The 21085-nt window shown below is 47.0% G+C and overlaps 1 protein-coding gene across 3 annotated transcripts; it reads right to left on the reverse strand.

The window, feature by feature from the left end:
- Positions 1–1354: 1354 nt before the first annotated feature.
- Positions 1355–20921, reverse strand: eif3d (eukaryotic translation initiation factor 3, subunit D). Of its 3 annotated transcripts, none has more exons than XM_068019798.1 (15): positions 20813–20921; positions 18039–18174; positions 17328–17373; positions 15223–15359; positions 14505–14593; positions 13588–13660; positions 11827–11942; positions 11006–11138; positions 9229–9376; positions 8871–9025; positions 7534–7619; positions 6374–6503; positions 4964–5106; positions 3989–4181; positions 1355–2745 (listed from the first exon to the last, which is right to left on the reverse strand). In XM_068019798.1, exons 2-15 carry the CDS (start codon positions 18159–18161, stop codon positions 2641–2643), a joined length of 1677 nt encoding a protein of 558 aa, XP_067875899.1. In that variant the 5' UTR covers positions 18162–18174; positions 20813–20921; the 3' UTR covers positions 1355–2640. The 3 variants fall into 3 exon arrangements, with proteins under 3 accessions (XP_067875899.1, XP_067875897.1, XP_067875898.1); XM_068019796.1 differs by lacking the exon at positions 20813–20921 and adding an exon at positions 20619–20725; XM_068019797.1 differs by lacking the exon at positions 20813–20921 and adding an exon at positions 20546–20616.
- Positions 20922–21085: the final 164 nt, after the last annotated feature.

Genomic DNA, 21085 nt, shown 5'->3' on the forward strand with positions numbered 1-21085 from the left:
ATTGGTTGTAAGGCACTTTGGAATGTCCCAAGTTCATGACAGGCAAGTTCATAAATGCAAGTTCTTTCCTTCTGGTATTTGGGAGTCAAACTTTGTTCCTTTTTTTTTTACTGTCACCTGTCAAAATTGTTCCAATAAAGGCCTTTGCTGTGATGGGAGGAAAGCCAGTGAGTACAATTTCAACAGGAAGATGCCACACTTGGTGAAACACTGTGTACTGGGCCATGAATTTCAAGTTATCGAGTCAGCAAACAAGTTAAAAATAGTGCAGAGAAACAAATCATTATTATTGACCCAAACCATTGCCGCGAGGAATTAAGCAATTTAGTGTTGATTACTCGCTTCAGGCAGAGACCGATTCTCACTGGATTCACAGGCTCTGCCAGTCCTTAGTCGCATCACTCACCTGACCATATTTCAGGGGTTCAGCCAGTTATTGAACTGTGGAAGACACTGCAATCGCAGAGTCAGATCCCATACCCACCAGACATCCACCCCTCTGAGCAGGAGGTGCTGTTTAGCCACAGCAGCAGGGAGTGTGTGGCCCGTTCTCTAGCTCCATGGCACTGTGACCCAGTGTACAATCTCCACACCACTGCTCGGAGTTGTGGGTTAAGAGGAGACAATGCATTCATCTTATGGGGAAGTTGTGCTACCCATCACCCTGCTCAGGAGTTCCTCATCCCTACCAAGCAGGGGCTCAAACCCATACTTTGTGGCTTCCTAACAAGCAATTAAAACATTCCCTGGCTGGGAGGAGAGGGGACCAGTAGCTCTTTAGGATCAAACTGGCCTAGTGATGGAAGCTTGAAACCAAGGCAATGCGATGATGTGAACAAGGCTGTCCTGTCTTAATCTTACAGCTGTGCCTCAGTGCCTCGCACTCCAAACTGGGAGTCAGAAGTTTTGGGTTTGAGCCTCACTTCAGGGACTTGAGCATACAATCCAGGCTGATACTCCCAGTGTGTTACTGTTGGAGGTGCCATCTTTCAGATGAGACATGAAACCAAGACTCTCTGCTCTCTCAGGTGGATATAAAAGATCACATGGCTGCTATTTCAAACAGCAGGGGAGTTCTCCTCAGCGTCCTGGCCAATATTTATCCCTCAACCAACATCTCAAAAACTGATTATCTGGTCATTATCACATGCTTTTTGTGGGATCTTGCTGTGTGAAAGTATGAAACTGTGCTGAGTTTCATACATGACAACAGCAGCTACACTTGAAAAAGGTACTTCATTGGTTTTAAAGTTCTTTGGAGCATCCTAAGGTTGCGAAAGGCGCTATGGAAATACAGATCTTTCTCCATTACAGTGTTCTGTCTGCTGTAACTAAACAAAAGGAAAACACACACTTCAAAATGGAATATTTTATTTTCATTTTTGTTGGCCTTGTACACAAACTCAACCCCTCCCTCGAAAGCTTCAAGTCGGACAATGCATCCCTTTTTTGAACAGATTTTAAATGAGGCTCCTCATTACAGACTAACATCAGATTTAAAAAGTTCACACATAATTGGGGTGAGAGGTAGATCTTAAATCCAGGAGATGGACGAGGCTGCACCGTCAGATTCTCTTCTTGGAATGGGGTCCATGGGGGGGGGGGGGGGGGGGGGGGGGTGGAAAATGAGGCAAATTAGCAAAGTAATTAAAACCTGTTCATAGTCCCATATGGAAATGAAAGAGCAAAGGAGGGAGAGTGAAAATTATTCTCCTTGAAGGTTGACACTCTGCACCCTCCACCTAACTGCAATTTAGCAATTCCACTGTTTTACCTACAGTGCCCCATCCAGCAGAATGAGCCAAGGTATTGGAAAACTTCATCCCAATACAAGTTTCCAGTTTACTTATAATATCCCAGGCTTTCCTATTTATTATTTTATGAAGATTCACCCTTCTGGACTTGAGTTTAATACCACGATACATAATCCTCCTGCACACTGAGACAGATCGATCAACTTCTCTCAGTCCTCTTCGAGCAGAAGCTGGCAGGAAGCTGCTGTGAGAGATTCACCTATTTCAAGAGTTCAGCCAGTTATTGAACTGTGGAAGGCACTGGAGTCAGAGAGTCAGAAACACCGCCAGCCTGGTGCCGGATCTTGGAGCAGGCAGAGGTCCAGCTTTAATCCTCAGCCTCAGGCAAACCATGTGGGGTTGCAATTGATGTTAGTTGCCCTGAGTAAGTGAGGGGGGGGACAGAGACAGCGAGAGGGAGACCGAACAGACACAAGAGAACACACACACACACACACACAGAGGAGGGCCATTAGCGGCTGTAAAGGGTGGACATGGGTCATTTCTTCAGGGTGTAGATTCATTGTCAGAGCAGAGGGGCCAGGCTGGGCTCAGCTATGACAGCCCTACAGTTAAACAGCCCCCTGGGCTCACACTTGGGAAATGGTGGCAAAGTACTACTCCGGCAGGAGCTAGAGTTTCTGGATAAAAACTACTGAGGGAAGCATTTGTGAAGAGTATTTTTTGTTTGAGAGAGTGTACAATGTATAAAGGCATAACTTGTATTCAAACCTCACCATGCTACAGCTCGAGTGAACTTTGAGTCTACTGTTGGTAAGATCTGGCCCACACCATTCTGTGACTCTTCATAAAAGGTTTGCACTGAGTCAGGGGTTCTCTATTCTCCTCACTGTGCACCATCCTCCTCCTCTTCATCCTCATCATCCTCCTCATCCTCATCTTCTTCAGAGCTGAATGTGCCATCGGGGAGGCTGTAGACACGGATCACTTGCTGCAGAAAGGGAGAGACAGAAGGAAAGGTTCAGCAGGAAACGGACACCAGCTCAACCACCAGGGAGCTTCCACTGTGCACAGCACCTCACACCACCCACCCCCACTCCCACACACAGGGGCATCACCAGCTCCATTTACTACAGTGTATTGACAAAAATGATTCACCTGCTCCCCCTCGCTATTCATTCCTGCCCAATCTTCATACAAAATGTCTGCAAGTTTTCCATTACCCTTCTAAAAGCCATTCCCACCTCCCAAACAATTTATTTCCCTGAACTGCAGATACTGTTGCTGTCTCCCTCAATACACAGCTTCTCTTTCAGCCCAGCATTCCAATTGTTACACAGTCCTGGTGTAACACTCGTGCCCTTGTTGAGGAGATTGCACTGAATGAAAACTGACAGCAAGGTGCACACAATTTTATCCAATACTGTCCAATAATTCAATTTCCACTGAATTTTAAAAGCAGCTCTACTTCCCGGGATTGCAAAAAAGCTCCAAAATAAAGAATGAAAATTCGGCAGCCACTTCTCTCTAGAGAATACACCAGAAACAGACCCAACTGGTCCATGGCGGCGCAGTGGTTAGCACCGCAGCCTCACAGTTCCAGCGACCCGGGTTCAATTCTGGGTACAGCCTGTGTGGAGTTTGCAAGTTCTCCCTGTGTCTGCGTGGGTTTCCTCCGGGTGCTCCGGTTTCCTCCCACAAACCAAAGACTTGCAGGTTGATAGGTAAATTGACCATTGTAAATTGCCCCTAGTGTAGGTAGGTGGTAGGAGAATGGTGGGGATGTAGTAGGGAATATGGGATTAATATAAAAGCAAAATACTGTGGATGCTGGAAATCTGAAATAAAAACAAGAAATGCTGGAACCACTCAGCAGGTCTGGCAGCATCTGTGAAAAGAGAAGCAGAGTTAACGTTTCGGGTCAGTGACCCTTCTTCGGAACTGACAAATATTAGAAAATATGGGATTACTGTAGGATTAGTATAAATGGGTGGTTGTTGGTCGGCACAGACTCGGTGGGCCGAAGGGCCTGTTTCAGTGCTGTAACTCTAAATAAAAAAAAATGTTGGTGTTTATGCTCCACATTCCTCTTCATCTCATTTCACCAGCATATCCTTCTACTCCTTTCTCCCTTGTGTACTTATCCAACTTCCCCGTAAATGAGTGTCTGTCGTGCAGTAATAGTGCTCCTGCTGTATCACCCTGCCGGTGTCCCCCATCCCACCAGGGCTCACCTTGTTGGGGTCTTTCAGAATGAGGTACTTTCCCTCATCCAACTTCATGCAGATGTCAATGACACAGCGCAGGATCCCCCAGGCGTTCTCCATGCTCAGGTTAATCTGACTGGCAAACTCGTTGGGCTTGAACTGCTGTGTGCCCAGGATCACATGACGAGAGGAGTCCTTGATGTGGAATCGGGACACGTACCTTTAAACAGAGAGGGAGAATGAGAGACATTGGTACCACTGGCCAACAGTCACCCTCCCACCACCAGACACTTTGTTCTGATGCCCTGCACAGTGACACAGTGATGGAGGTTCAGCATCTGACTCAGTTTCAACACCTAATGTCCTACTTCTGCTGGCATTTTAAGAACCTGTGAACTGTAGGAGGAAACAAGAAGTGCGGATGGGGCAAGATACTGGGTGAGAATGACTTTAGCTAGGGAGGAGGATGAGCTGGTGGGATTGGGTATTTGCAGTTGAAAAGGAACAAGGAAGACGGGAGTTCAGAGGAGCTCAAACAACGATAAAATGGAAAGACGACAAAAAGAGAAAAAATGTTAAAGAAGGAACAGTTAAGATCATGCGTTTTAGTCATGTTGGTTGAAGATAAACATTGGCCAAGGACAAAGGAGAACTGCTCTGCTCTTCTCCGAAATCATACCATGTGATCTTTTAAATCCACCCAGAAGGGCAGACAAGGCCTTGGTTTAACGTTTCTCCCTCAGTACTACACTGGGTGTGCGAGCCTGTGCCCAAGTCCCTGGAGTGGGGCTCAAAACCATGATCTTGAGTCAGAGACAAGAGTGCTCCACGGAGCCAAGACTGAAGACCAAGCGAAGCCACCTCTCAGACAAGAGGTTTGGGATTTAAACTAATCAACTGGAACTCATGCACCTTACTCCAGCAACATTCCGTTTTTATTTAAACTGTTGGTAGTCTCAACAACTCAATTCCCTCTCACCTTGCAAAGCCCAGCCTCCTTACCCGAGTTTGAGATATTCCGATCCGGCCAGCAACGCACAGCAGGTCCATCGAGCTAGCTTGTAGCTGTTATTCTTCAATTCTGTGGCAAGAACAGCTCCCCTCTGCGAATCCAGCTTCTGACGCCAATCCACCCCATTACAGTACTGCACAGGAGAGCAAAAATTCAATCATTTATACACAGTCTACAGTTGCCTGCAGCCCAGCAGGAGCCCCTACCTTACTGTGGAGTTCCTGTTAATAATAACAGTAAGAGGAGGCTTGATAACAGTTTTACTTTTATAAGACACTTCACTAAAGGTCCACACAAAGGCTGGAAAGAGCTGGGTTGTCCAGTGAAGAGTTGACTCACTCAGAGCAGCTTCAATTCTAGTCTGTGTCAAGTCAGGCAACCCCCTGGAAACAGACGCACTCCCCGGAGACACCCCTGGAAACACAGACACACTCCCCGGGGACCCCCCTGGAAACACAGACGCACTCCCCGGGTACCCCCCTGGAAACACAGACACACTCCCCGGGGACCCCCTAGAAACACAGACACACTCCCCAGGGACCCCCCTGGAAACACAGACACACTCCCCAGGGACCCCCCTGGAAACACAGACACACTCCCCAGGGACCCCCCTGGAAACACAGGTGCACTCCCCGGGGACCCCCTGGAAACACAGACGCACTCCCCAGGGACCCCCTGGAACGACTATCCTCCCTGGACCATCTGCCCCTGTTTAAAACACGCAGGAGGATACAATGAAATCTATTTTTCACCTGACACCACCCCTGCAGAGTCTCGAATGGTGTGATTGTCACTCACAGCCTCACCTCTCACGCTGTCCCTGTGCTCCTCTCCCGTTACCATCTCAGGGACCCAATTGGAACCCTTAAAAAAAGGAGCCCATAACCGCAAAGTGCACGTACAAAGCCACAAAGACCAGAATTGATCGGCACTGATCTCAGCCTCCCCATGCTGGGGCTGAGGGGAAAACAGGAAGCAGAAACAGACAAGTTTGCCACTCCTTGATTACTAACCAGTGGGCTAAAGTGCTGGCCTGCTGATATTACAGTAGCAGGATCAGGTTCCCCACCCTCCCAACCAGAAGTAAAATATCCAGGAAGTATAGTCACCTGGGTCAGGAACCATATAATGGCCAGTGTGAAACCACAACAAAAGGAAGTTATTATTGTCGGGAGGGAGGGAGGAAAGTGAATCTTTGCTCCTTCCCAGATAGGAAGGGCCTAGTCTTCACGATCGCTAATACAAAGTCACGAGTGAGAACCTTTCTGCTGGGATGAAGTGGTGCCCTGCTGCACAGCTGCCTTTAGACTGATCACCTGGTCCGCAGCAGGTGAAAGGCCAATAACTACCTGGAGAAACTATTTGCAAATCCCATTACTGTGGGAGATCACGGCTCTTACCCGCGAGTCCCACTCGTTCAGTGTCTTGATGTTAATGAAGGACACTTCACCGTTGGCTCCCGTCATGACCCCATCGTGTTCACATCGTACGATCAGGTCGATGTCCTCCCCCAGCTTCCACCTCCGATACCTTCAGGAAACAAATCAGAGCAAACAGACTGAGTGGGGAGCAGGGGGAAGAGACGAGACGCAGTGGTACAGCGTTAAAAGGACAGCATTCACTTAGATTTAAACAGCGTGGTCAAAGGATTATAGCTGGGTGAACGGTAGTGTAGTGGTCATGTTACTGGACAAATAATCCAGAAAAGAAGAATTCAAATCCCACCATTACTGTTTTGAGTACTGGAATTCATTGTTTTTCTTTGAAATGTGGAAATACAAAATTGGGATCAGTAAAAGTGATCATGAAACTCATCATTAAAAGATTGTCATTAAAAATCTAATGTTGTCTTTAGGGAAGGAAACCTGCTGTCCTTACTGGGTCGGGGCCAATAGGTGATGCCAGTTCCACGCCAAAATGGTTGACTCTTACCTGCCCTCTGAAATGGCCACACAGTTGATATAACTGTTTGCAGCAGCTCACCACCACCTTCTCAGAGCAACTAGGGATGGGCAATAAATGCCAGCCTATGGAACAATGCTAACATCCCAAGAATGAGTATTCAAAAAAAACTTGTAGGGAATGCTAGCAGAAGCTGGATGATCCCAACATCCCAGCGCAAGTCTTAGAACTATTCATTCCAAAGGGCCAGTCTTCGTCACCTCATGGTGCTGTCCACACCTGGGACATCACTGCCCCGTGCTGCATGCAAGCTTCTCATCAACAACCAAGGCACTCTGTTTCTTAATGAACAGCACAGACTTGGTGGGCCGAATGGCCTGTCTCCATGCTGTAAAATTGAATGCAACTATCTGAATTTGCTCCTTTTGCAATCCTTTTGTGCCAAATTGTTGTATCCCAGTAATATTAAATCATGTTACTTGTGCTAAATACAGAAACCTAGGGGACTTGCTGCAGGTTGTGTTGTCTCACATCATGTGACGTCACTTGCCCGAGCTATCCTTCATATTACTACTCATCACAGCATCAGATCCAGTGTTAACATGGATTTCATTCACAAGCTCACAGGATTGGGAGTAAATGGGTTCCCTTTCCCCACCTGTATCCCACTGAAGCCACCTCATTCTTGTCTACGTCGTCCTCCACAAAAGGGTTTGGATTCGGGAATTTGTACTTCTCAACGCCCTAGAGCAGAGAGAGAGAGAGAGACAGAGAGCGGTAAACAGTCCATCTCATATAACAGGGCAACAGCTGAAATCACTGGAGAAAAATGTACAGAGCCCCATGAGACAGCATGCTGACCAGCCACGTGAGTCAGCCCCCTGCCACCCCGCATAACCAAAGGACCCCCAACTCCAGATAATATTCTGCTCATCCCAGGCCCAGGAGAGAAAGCACTGGTCAAGAATCACCAATCCTAAAACTAGTCTGAGAAACAGAAGAACAAAAACCTGTGTTATTTACAGTAGTCTTTATGTCCATCGGGACATTCCCAAAGCAATTCACATCCAATAGATTACTATGACACGCACTCACTATTATTGCACCGGTGAAATAGATATTCTTCAAACAGATACTGACGAGCAATATTTGGTTTCAACAGAATTAAAACAATCATGTCCACTTAAATGTCTTGAAGCAGGACGGCAGTACACTTTAGCTTGCTCCCTGTTGCCTATTTAAAAATATAGTCAATAGTCTGACATTGCCGTAAAGGAAACAAAATTCTTCCTGTAACAATAGTTCTGCTCATCTCCCCTGCTCTCTAACTGTTTCTATCTCTTGGTGCTACTCTGTTTTTCATTCCAGGAACAAGGGAACTGGATGAGGCCGTTCAGCTCCTCGAGCCTGTTCCACCATTCAATGAGATCTTGGCTGACCTGCGACCTAACTCCATATACCTACCTTTGCCCCCTTAATACCTTCGGTTAACAAAAAAATCCATCAATTTCAGATTTAAAATTAACAATTGATCATGCATCAATTTCTATTTGCAGAAGAGTTCCAAACTTCTACCACCATTCCTGAAAGGTCTGGCTCTAATTTTTAGACCATGGCCCCAGTCCTAAATTCTGCAACCAGCAGAAATAGTTTCGCTCCATCCACCCTATCTGCTTCCCTTAATATCTTGAAAACTGCAGGGAACACAACTTGTTTGGTCTCTATCTGTACTGCTCTCTCACACTTTCTTTGCTATGTCATCTTACTATCTCGCTGGTCACCTCAGACTCTCATTTCATTCGCTCGAGAAAATGAAGACATATATTTCCTTAAATAAGTTTGCATGGTCTTGCTGCTAGTTGGCACAGCAATGATTTGAACACAGTACTCCAGCCCAGGCCCAACCAGTGTTTTATAAAGCTTAGCATTTTTGTTTTTAAAATGACACCTTGAGGGTTACAGCATAACTATGATGTTTACAGACAAGTCACTTACATCATTTGGTGTGCCTTTCCTCACTATTTTCAGGCACTGCTGAGAGAAGTTGTGGTTGATGTAAGTGGCCTCCATGGCCAGATTACGGGGTGAATTGAAAGAATTCCCTTCATCCTGAGGGGGTTCATTTGCTGTTTCGCTGACTGTTAGCAGATCTGAATGATAAAAACAGAAAATTAACAAGCGACCACAATACACATCCAACTCTCTGACTAGCAGGCCCAATCATCAGCCAGACATTAAAGAAAAAAGGTTTATAAGTGACAAGAGGTGCAGAGGGACTGTGGGAGAGGGGTAAAATACATGGAAAAATGCAATGTATCTGTCATGGTGCTGCGATCAGCACTTGCCTCCTTACCAAAGTCAGAGTGGTCACGTTTGTCAAAGAACAGCTTGGATCCGACCCGTTGCACGATGATGTCCCAGGAGTAGACAGATCTGGTGCAGCACATCAGCGTGGCCAAGATGGCATCTGTTGCAAATACGTTCCCCTGAGACTTGGCCAGCTGTAAACACACAAAGAATCAGCTGCTCGCTCAAAACTGGAGAGAGAGGCAAACAGCATTCCATTCAATTAGACAGGGACAGCTAATCACTTCGAACTCCACTTAGGGTCACTGAGTTAGGAGCTTGGTCTGGATTAAACAGCATTAAAGAATTTAGCCAGCTAATTAGTTCCAGTTCAGTGACAGAGTACAGTTCAACCTAACGGGGATAACAGGCAGCCAGGGATCTCCCACCTAGAGAGAACAAGAGCATCGATATCATGGGAACACCAGTAACCTCCAGGTACTCATCACTGTCACACACCATGCCCACTTGGACAGGTAATGCCGTTCCTCACCCTCACCGGGTGGAGATCCAGTAATTCCCTAACACTATTGTGGGAGCACTATTAGCACAAGGACTGCAGTGGTGTAAGCAGATGGCCCACCAGCATCTTCAGGACAGCTGGGGATGGGCAATAAATGCCAACCTTGCCAAGCCTCACCCACATCAGTAAACAAATAACACAGATAACCACCCAAGTGATCCTGGCTGGATGTCACGCAAGGACAGTTTCAGGCTGGCTGTGATGCCCCCCCCCACAGTCATACAGCAAACTGAAGAGTGGTAATAGGGACAGGAGGAGGCCAATCAGCCCCTTGAGCCTGTTCTGCTATTCGATGAGATCATGGCTAATCAACTCCATCCACTGCCTTGGTTTCAGATCCTTTTATACCCTTGCCTCACAAAACTCTATTGATCCAAGATTTTTAATTATTAATTGACTTTGCATCTGCTGCTTTTTGTGGGTCAGCGGTCCACCCTTCAGAGGATTTTTGGCCCTCTGAAACCACAGGCCAGCTAGAAGTCAACCAATTCAGGAGAAAGGAAGAGCGGGAAGGGAGAGAGCTGGAGTATTGTAATAAAATGAACATAGCTTTTATTTAGTCACGTTTCCTCCACCACAAGCTGCGAAGGAGGAGATGCAGTGACAGTGAACAGTGGAACCACACAGGCTAAGAGATCCAGGTTCTATCCCTGGTCTGAACCAAGACTGCAGTTGGTGCGTTATCACTGATCTCAGTATTCCCAGACAAGAAACAGGAAAATCCAGCAAAATTCCTGCTCCTGCACCAGCGGCTGTGATGCCCTCTGCCCACGAATCAAATAAATCCGGGAAGCTCACTGGCTCAGCCTGCAGTCAAGCACAGGTACTTGGGTGAGATAAAGGAGGGTGGCCAGCACCCATGGCCTTGGGGGAGGGCGAGAGAACAGAAAACGGACAACAACAAAATCTAACTTTTTTTTTATTACGGAGTGAATACTGTGTCAAGTCAGGAGATGGAAGCTGAATGGGACTCGTGGTTTCGATTTACTAATAAATACAGCAAAGAGTCTCCCGGATACAGCAGGATTATTTGCTCAGTAAGGTGCAGTCAGTGGAAGATAGTTACATAATGTGTGTAAAATCAATCCCAGTTACAGCAATGCAGTCTCCAGCTGTGACTGATGTCGAGATTACCCAATCATCTCCAGTCTGTCATGTTATGCAGCTGTTTTATGATATCTCAGGACCTCTATCAAGGGGTTATTAATGTTCCTGCTCTGCACGCCCACCCTGTTTTACGAGGTCTGATCTGTGAGCTAACCTTACGGATGACGGGATCGTCTGTGGTGGTGACGGTGTGAAAAATCCTCTTGATGCTTCTTAGCTGTTTCTCATTTCGGGTTGTAATTCGGTCGAAGGCCTTTTCGTAGTACTCCAGTGTGCCACAGCACTCGCTGAGGGAAAGGCAGCACAGTACAGCATTGAGACAGTGACCAGATTATCTGTTTCCGTGACAGTGGTTGAGAGATAAATATTGGCCAGACGCTGGGAAGAATTACTTTGCTCTTCTGTAAAATAGTCCACTTGAGGGGGCAAACGGGGCCTTGCTCTAACGTCTCATCCAAAAAGACAACGCTGCACTCCCTCAGTACTGCACTGAAGTGTGTAGAAGAATGGGAGCTTGGCTGAAATTGCAGCCAGAATAAAACAGAGGCAGGTTGATTTGCCTTCAGGACAGCTATGGAGCCTCGAAAACTGAGCTGCAAGAGTGCTTTCCAGAGCAATATTGCACAGGGAATAGGTGAGGCACACACAGTCCACACTGTTGGTGACTGAGTAAGAGGTGCAATGGCACAGAACTGGGGAAAGTCACCAGCCTGCTTTCATCGGGCAGGGCCGCACTTTATAAGTCAGGGAAAGGGGAGACATTTATCTTCAACTTGCAGGTTGAGGGGTAAATTGGCCGTTGTAAAAAAAAATTGCCCCTAGTGTAGGTAGGAGATTTGAGGGAAGGTGGGGATGTGAGGGGAAAAATGGGAATAATATAGGGTTAGTATAAATGGGTGGTTGATGGTTGGCATGGACTCGGTGGGCTGAAGGGCCTGTTTCGGTGCTGTATCTCTCTATGAATCTATGACTCACATGTCGCTGGGATCAGCCACTTCCATGTATCTCATCTTCATCAACCGAGGAAAGTCCATCTCCTCTTTCACCTCCCAGTCACTCCGCACTTCAACAGAAGAATCTCTCGGCTTCAGCTGTCAGTGGCAAGAAAGGAACGTGTTAGCAACCCAGGCAAAGTGGATTATTGTGCCCGTGTTACTCATGAAGGGCTATAAACTTTAAAACAAAGAGGCAACTGGAAAATCTCTCAACGTCCTCCAACAACAAAACATATCAAAACGTATTATTAGGACATTGTTACAGTTCAGCCCTCTGCAGATACCTTTCCCATACCCCATGCTGAAAGCATGTCTCTCAATAACGTGCATACACATAGTGCCTTTAACAGATTAAAACTGTCTAAGACGCCTCACATGAGCATTACTGGACAAAATTTAACCCCGAACAGTGCAGAATTGTAAATCGTCGTGGCTAAATTAACTTGAAGTATTTCCAAAACCAGAGAATGTCTCTGGCAACACATCTACATGGGAAGGCCTGCAGGTGAAACGACATCGAGGGTGTGTTTTCACTTGCCCCACCCAGATGGTCAGCTGCCAGGTAAAGTGGATAACCCCTAATAATAAACCCCGGACACAAGGCCCCCCAATTACACTCCCACCACATGGCTGTCCAGACTGAAAGGAGGCAGAGACAAAAGATGATCGCGATCAAGACAGAGGGGAGATGGTGGCGCAGTGGGAACGTCAGTGGACTAGGAATCCAGAAGCCCAGGCTAATGCCCCGGAGACACAGGTTCAAATCCCACCACGTCAGCTGGTGGAATTTAAATTCAATTAATTACTAAAAATCTGGAATTGAAAGCTAGTCTCAGTAATGGTGCCATGAAATTATCATCGGTTGCCACAAAAACCCATCTGGTTCACGAATGTCCTTTCGGGAAGGAAATCTGACCTGGTCTGGCTGACATGTGACTCTGAAATGTCCTAGCAAGCCATTCAGTTGTCAAGGGCAATTAGGGATAGGCAAAAAATGCAGTGATGCCTACATCCCATGAAAGAATACTTAAAAAAAAAATCAAATGAGGATAGCTCCACAACAGACAAATGAAAACAAATCTGATTCCCAAACCCAAAGTAATTTCCTGATGTGAGGCTCACAGCCAAGGGCAATTAAGCAACTCATATAAAGGGAGTAAAAACAAGAAATGCTGGAACCACTCAGCAGGTCTGGCAGCATCTGTGGAAAGAGAAGCAGAGTTAACGTTTCATGTCAGTGACCCTTCTTCGGAACTGACCCGAAACATTAACTCTGCTTCTCTCTCCACAGATGCTGCCAGACCTGCTGAGTGGTTCCAGCATTTCTTGTTTTTATTTCAGATTTCCAGCATCCGCAGTATTTTGCTTTTATTCATATAAAGGGAGGTTAGACTCTCCCGCCCCACTCCTCTTCAATGAGGATGGTAATCCCAGACAACTAAACCTGTCTCCCACTCAGGTCATTATGTTTTTGGATTTTCCACCCAACACGTTTAGTAGTTTACCCAGGAGATCGCCCATCAGCTGGCACAGTACCAAACGACCAGGGAAATGGTGAGAAAACATGAACAGCTCTGATATGTAATGCAGCAAGGCCCACAACCACCCTGCGATGAAGTGTGGTATAAGCCCTCTCCCACTCCTAGTCATTCTATTCTCAGTATTCTAAATTTCACACCGACTGGGACAATACTTTGATAGTTTTTTCCTTTGGGATTAGCAAAAGTTTTAAGAGTCTGACCTGATTTTTCTGGTCCCATTTCTGCCGCACGCCAAACTGCTTTTGAAATTTTTTCTGCAGACGCAAGCGATCCCTGGAATGAGATTAGGAAGGGAACTTGTTCAAGTGATACCAGATGGAAAGGGAGATCCCAAATTAAACCATTAAACAAAACACCCATATCTGAGAATATGCTGCCCAGTGGCCCATCTGCGTAGAAAAGCTTAGCGCCCCGAGCGTCAGATAGCTATTCAACCCAGGAAGGCTGCACAACCAAAAACCCAATCCTGTTGGCTGCCATTGACTACTTGTGCCCAGCTTTGGGAGAGGCAGCAGAGGACAAGTGGAGCCTGGGCAACTATGGCCCTACAGGATTCAGGGACTGCAGTAAGGACCTTCCTCCAACTCCCGCCACCTCGAGGGATGTTTGGGGGGTGGGTGATCGACGTTATCCAAAAGCCATCCACACCGGCCTCAATGTTTCAGGAAATGCTCGTCCAACAGAACACAGCTCCATCCTGCAGTCGTGCCTCCCAACAACCCAACTTACACTGGAAAAACATTTCCTCCTCCCCAAAAGAAACGCACGTGTCAATAACTATGGAAACATGGATTGGGTTCCAGCTATCCCTATCCTGATTAGGGATGGATCCAAGAATAATTTTAAATGAGTTAAGAGACATTGAGAGGGGTGTCTTCATCAATCCGAAGCTGAGCTTGTTGACTGTATCTGGAGTGGACACCAGTGTCAGGTGAAGACAGTGTTGATGAGTTCCACAGTTGAATAACTTTGCCAGCTCAACGTGAAACAACAGCCAACTGTATGAGTGAACCAGAGCAGCCTGAAGACCCCAGCAAGGGACTCAGCATATTGTAGAAGGGGAAAAGCAGGAGAGACGGACAGACAGACAAACAATTGTTTGTACTAGTTTTCTCACCTCTCCTTCTGCTTGGCACTTTTCGGAAGAGTCTGCATGTTAAACTGTAGCAGCTGACGGCGATCCTTCTCCCGCCTCATGTTTCTCTGCTGCAAAAGTCAAGAAAGAGAGTGTCAAACCTGCGCTGAACGAACAGCATGATGAACATTCTTTAGGAAAAAGCTATTTATTGATGGACATTCAGTTAGCAACACACGTGTAAGCTGCAGGTCTCCTGTGCGGAGAGAGGCCCAGTTTAACCCCTCAAACTTCCTTGCAGCCTTTCATTAAACATGCAGGTAAGAACTTAAGCAAGAAATTCTATTGCTAAACGGCTCTCTCCGCTCAGCTATACATTAAAGGGTTTGACAAAGCTGGATGGTGTCTGTTAACCTAATCAGCCAGGATAGTCCGTGCACGCACGCACACACACAGTCTGAACCACAACCATTTTGTCAGCAATGAAACACAAATATATTCCTGGCTCCGCACTCAATTAGACCTGTTCCATCTCTGACGAAAAGTCATTGACCTGAAACATTCTCTCTTCACAGATGCTGCCTAACCTGCTGAGCTTCTCAGCATTTTCTGTTTTCTCTGTGTGTCGGCAGTCTGACATTCTCAGACCAAAGAGCTGACCTGTCATCAGGCCCTCCATGTTTCACCCACCCTTGCCTGTGCAGGCCGCCTCAAATTCCAACCCCCACCCCAAGAATACGCCTGGTTCCCAGGCGCTCACCTGAGCGAATCTCATGCGGTTCCTCTGGTACGCGGTCTTCTGCGTGCGAGCTGTGTCAACGAGCTGGAAGCTAGTCTCATCCTCTTCGTGGAAGTAAGCATACTGACTGCCGCCACCGAACTGGGAGGAGTATTTATCTGCAGGAGGGGGAAAGAGGCAGCACGTCACCAAGAACAGAAAAGTGGCAAGCTATCTTCGCACACGAACGAATCTGCATTTCTATAGCGCCTTTCAGGATCTCAGGACGCGCCAAAGCACTTTGCAGACAATGAGTATGTTTTTTTTTTAAGTGTAGTCACTGTCGTAATATAAGAAACACAGCAGCCAATTTGTGCACAGCAAGATCCCACAAATACTAACCACCAGATCAAAAAACACAAGAGTAAGTGCTCCCATTATAGGTGCAACAAAACCATAGACAAAAATGCACTGAAACACACACACACTCGCGTGCGCACACAAAGAACAGTACAGCACAGGAACAGGCCATTCGGCCCTCCAAGCCTGCGCCGATCTTGATGCCTGCCGAAACTAACACCTTCTGCACTTCCAGGGACCATATCCCTCTATTCCCTTTCTATTCATATATTTGTCAAGATGCCTCTTAAACGTCGCTATCGTATCTGCTTCCACCACCTCCCCTGGCAGCAAGTTCCAGGCACTCACCACCCTCTGTGTAAAAAACTTGCCTCGCACATCCCCTCTAAACTTTGCCCCTCGCACCTTAAACCTATGTCCCCTAGTAACTGACTCTTCCACCCTGGGAAAAAGCTTCTGACTATCCACTCTGTCCATGCCGCTCATAACTTTGTAAACCTCTATCATGTCGCCCCTCCACCTCCGTCGTTCCAGTGAAAACGATCCGGGTTCATCCAACCTCTCCTCATAGCTAATGCCCTCCAGACCAGGCAACATCCTGGTAAACCTCCTCTGTACCCTCGCCAAAGCCTCCACGTCCTTCTGGTAGTGTGGCGACCAGAATTGCATGCAATATTCTAAGTGTGGCCTAACTAAGGTTCTGTACAGCTGCAACATGACTGGCCAATTTTTATATTCTATGCCCCGACCGATGAAGGCAAGCATGCCGTATGCCTTCTTAACTACCTTGTCCACCTGCGCTGCCACTTTCAGTGACCTGTGGACCTGTACGCCCAGATCTCTCTGCCTGTCAATACTCCTAAGGGTTCTGCCATTTACTGTATACCTTCAAAAATGCATTACCTCACATTTGTCCAGATTAAACTCCATCTGCCATTTCTCCGCCCAAGTCTCCAACCGATCTATATCCTGCTGTATACTCTGACAATCCTCATCATTATCCGCAACTCCACCAACCTTTGTGTCGTCCGCAAACTGACTAATCAGACCAGCTACATTTTCCTCCAAATCATTTATATATACTACAAACAGCAAAGGTCCCAGCACTGATCCCTGCGGAACACCACTAGTCACATCCCTCCATTCAGAAAAACACCCATCCACTGTTACCCTCTGTCTTCTGTGACTGAGCCAGTTCTGTATCCATCTTGCCAGCTCACCTCTGATCCTGTGTGACTTCACCTTTTGCACCAGTCTGCCATGCGGGACCTTGTCAAAGACTTTACGAAAGTCCATATAGACAACATCCACCGCCCTTCCCTCATCAATCATCTTCGTCACTTCCTCAAATAACTCAATCAAATTAGTAAGACACAACCTCCCCTTCACAAAACCATGCTGCCTCTCGCTAATAAGTTCGTTTGTTTCCAAATGGGAGTAAATCCTGTCCGAAGAATCCTCTCTAATAGTTTCCCTACCACAAGTGGAAAGTCCCCGGATCACTCTATGTTGAGATGGCTAATCTCAGCTGAGAAGTTACAATGGAGCAGGTCGGGGGAGGGAAGGAAGGATGGACAACCATGGTTCCTGGTCCTGATTGATATCCACTAACTCCTACAAAAAGAGTGTAGGTGAAAGTCAGGACACAATGTGGCCAGACTCTATTGTGATGCCCTTGATGGCCAAATAGCCATTGATGCAGAATATCTGGGCTCAGACGGCTGTTTGTTGAGGTAGGTGGCACCTATAAAGTGTATCCATCATCCATTAGGCACTCTGGTACTTACTGGTGTATCGCTTATCTTGATAAGTTGCTCCTGTCCAATCAGCAACCTGAAATTACAAATTGTTAAACCTGCTTACTGAAAGCAAACTAGAGTAACTCCCCTACAAACAGCCATGCTTTCAATTCGTACACATTCACGAGTAAGTGATACTTTTTAAAGACTTGTTTAACATTTGAATCCCCTAATCGAATACGCCCAGAGACGGCGCTCACTGGTTAAGGAAATCTCTGCTGCTAACCTGCAATGAGCTGAAAGTTGGCATACAGCACACACTTCCTGTAACACCGACCCTTTCACACTCTGTCAGCACCCTTGCAACACCACTCCACCTCACACCCAGCCCCCACCCTCCGCTCCAGACCCGTCCTTACACCCAGCACCCCCTCCACTTCAGACCGCACCCCCCGCACTCCAGCCCCCATCTCACACCCAGCCCCGAACAGACCCCTCCTCATACCCAGCCCCTACCCTCCGCTCCAGACCCCACCCTGCACAATTCTACCCTCCTGCCCATGCTCCAACTTACCCATGAGCAATGACACAGAAGATTTGCTAGTTTATGCTAAGTCTAACAGTGTTGTTTGTGTATCTAACAGGTGAGCAGGTGATGATAATGGTAGCTTTGATACACTGTTCTTGGTCAATCAGCCACTGCTCACGGGCCCTCGTTACCCCGTGTATTCCCCCGGTCGCCTCAGGGAACAGTCTCACCTTTCCCAGCCGGTCGCCCTTACTGAATGGCTGGTAAGGCATGTCCTTGAACTGCTCTGGAACAGCACATGGTCCCCATCCGAACGGATTATCCTGGATCACCGGGGTCAGGAATCTCGCCATCTTCTACAATCAGCTGCAAAGAGACACCCAAATGTCAATGAATGAACAAACAGGAGTGAGACAGCTGAGTGCACACGGGTGATCTCGCTCACAGCCCCCAGACACAACCTTACACCACCCCGTCTCTCTGCTTCCCACTCCAGTCAGTCCAACATACCAGTGTCAGCCCTGGCTCAGTGGATAGCACTCCCACCTAACTCAGAAGGTTGTGGGTTCAAGTCCCACTCGAGAGACTTAAGCACAAGCTGACACTGCCAGTGCAGTCCTGAGGGAGTGCTGCACTGTCGGAGGTGCTGTCTTTCGCTTGAGACATGAAATCGAGGGCCCTGTCTGCCCTCTCAAGTGGATGTAAAACATTCCGCAGCCACTATTTTGAAGAGCAGGGGAGATCAGGCCATTTAGTTTAACATCTTAGATAAAATGTTATAAGCTATTATTGAAGATGTTATAGCAGGGCACTTAGAAAAATTCAAGGTAATCAGGCAGAGTCAACGTGGTTTTGTTAAAGAGAGTCATGTTTAACCAATTTATTGGAGTTCTTTGAGGGAATTACATGTGCTGTGGATAAAGGGGAACCGGTGGATGTATTGTACTTAGATTTCCAGAAGGCATTTGATAAGGTGCCACATCAAAGGTTACTACAAAAAATAAAAGCTCATGGTGTAGAGTGTAACATATTGGCATGAACAGAAGATTGGCTAACTAACAGGAAACAGAGAGTAGGCATAATAGGTCATTTTCTGGTTGGCAAGATGTAACGAGTGGTGTGCCGCAGGGATCAGTGCTGGGGCCTCAACCTTTTACAATTTATAGAAATGACTTAGATGAAGCGACCGAAGATATTGTCGCTAAATTTGCTGAGAACACAAAGATAGGCAGGAAAGTAGGTTGGCTACAAAGGGATATAGATAAAGTGCGTGGGCAAAAATCTGGCAGATGGAGTATGATGTGGGAAAATGCAAAGCTGTCTATTTTGGCAGGAAGAATAACAAAGATGCATATTATCGAAATGGTAAGAGATTGCAGAGCTCTGAGATGCAGAGGGATCTGGATGTTCTAGTGCATGGATCACAGAAGGTTAGTATGCAGGTACAGCACGTAATTAGGAAAGCTAATAGAACGTTATTGTTTATCGCGAGGGGAATTGAATACAAAAGTAGGGAGGTTATGATTCAGCTATACAAGGCATTGGTGAGACCACATCTGGAGTACTGTGTACAGTATTGGTCTCCTTATTTAAGGAAGGATGTAAATGCGTTGGAGGCAGTACAGAGAAGGTTTACTAGACTAATACCTGGAATGGGCGGGCTATATTATGACGAAAGATTGGACAGGCAAGGCTTGTATCCACTGGAATTTAGAAGAGTAAGAGGCGATTGATTGAAACATATAAGATCCTGAGGGGTCTTGACAGGGTGGATGTGGAAAGGACGTTTCCCCTTGTGGAAGAATCTAGAACTAGGGGTCACTGTTTAAAAATAAGGGGTCACCCATTTAAGACAGAGATGAGGAGAAATGTTTTTCTCTCAGAGGATTGTGAGTCTTTGGAATTCCCTTCCTCAAAAGGCAGTGGAAGCAGAGTCTTTGAACATGTTTATGGCAGAAGTGGATAGATTCTTGGAGTGGAAGGTTATCGGGGTTGGTGGTAATGTGAAAAAATCTGTTCAGCCATGAACTTATTGAATGGCGGAGCAGGTTCGAGGGGCTGAGTGGTCTATTCCTGCTCCCAATTCGTATGCATGTAACATCACAAAAAAATCATCCGTTAATTATCTCATTGCTGTTTGAGGGATCTTGCTGTGCACAAAGTGGCTCCTACATCACAAGAACAGCTAAAGTTTGAAAGTACTTCATTGGCTGTGAAGCGCATTGGGACGTCTGGCAGTTGTGAAAGGCGCTACGGAAATGCAAGTTCTTTTTCCTTTCAACTTTTTTACCATCTGCTGCTTCGTAATGGCAACCCCTCCCCCCCCCCAACCAAACCCACCCACCCCCCAAATCTTTCCCAAAGGCACTGGTTACCTTCTGAGGGATGGGGGTAACAGCTCTCAGAGTGTCCGCACGCCACAGTATCCCACCCCGAAACACTCTCCTTCACCCCAGGGTTCAGTGGCTGAACGTCTGCAGCTATTTGGCCATGGTGGGGGTGCTGGTTGGGATGGGGGTCCTGGCAGCTGAGGCCAGTCCTGGTTAATGGGGGAGGGGGGAAGAAATAGGTTTATTGCCCCTTGAGCCATTGGCACGGACAGCAATGAAGGCGCTATATAAATGCAGTGTCACTGATCCAGGCGGTGACCGATTCACTGTCGATGTGTCCGGGAAGCCCCGAGACCCGGGGGGGGGGGGGGGGGCGCGGTGGACGGGGGGATATTTTAACCGATTACCTCACTCGCCGTATAAAATTTCTGAGATTTTAAACGCCCAAGGCCGCCGTGCGCCGGATCGCGCGGTTTTTACCCGGTTTTCTCGCTTTTATCCGCCCGATGCCGCCGGATTCAAAAAATAAAAACCCCGAAAGCTCAGCCACCCGGCAGACAGTCGCCACACTGCCGCAAACCAGCACCCGGCCCGGCCGCGCAACAGTGTCGTAAACCCAGGGCCTGGAATGCGCCGTTTAGACAGCAGCTGAATAAATAATTGACCAGTGGTACCTGTGCGGCTAAAGGAAGCGGCTTCCTCTCAGTTATAATGGATAAATGCTTTTAAACGCAATATAAGCCTCTGAAATCACTTTACGATCCGCCTGCCACACTGTCGGAAAGTGAGCCAATACCTACTCTACGCCACTATCGTAAAGAACTTTAGTCAAATTGGACTTTTAAATTGCAAATTTTAAGCCACTACAGGACGTAAGCTACACCTTTAACCACGCTTTGTATCAGACAAAATTAAACATAGCAACTACTTGAGGTTCTGCCTTCTAA

This window comes from Heterodontus francisci, chromosome 41 (genome assembly GCF_036365525.1).
Source record: "Heterodontus francisci isolate sHetFra1 chromosome 41, sHetFra1.hap1, whole genome shotgun sequence".
In the NCBI taxonomy this organism is placed as follows: Eukaryota; Metazoa; Chordata; class Chondrichthyes; order Heterodontiformes; family Heterodontidae; genus Heterodontus; species Heterodontus francisci.

Bases quoted from the DNA above. Each gene is read 5' to 3' on its own strand.
- eif3d (XM_068019798.1), bottom strand. From the start codon at position 18,161: ATGGCGAGATTCCTGACCCCGGTGATCCAGGATAATCCGTTCGGATGG. The intron at 14,594-15,222 runs GTGAGCGCCTGG...TGACTTTTGCAG, and splicing joins ACCGCATGAGATTCGCTCAG to CAGAGAAACATGAGGCGGGA. The intron at 7,620-8,870 runs GTAAGTGACTTG...TCTCTGCTCTAG, and splicing joins GGAAAGGCACACCAAATGAT to GGCGTTGAGAAGTACAAATT.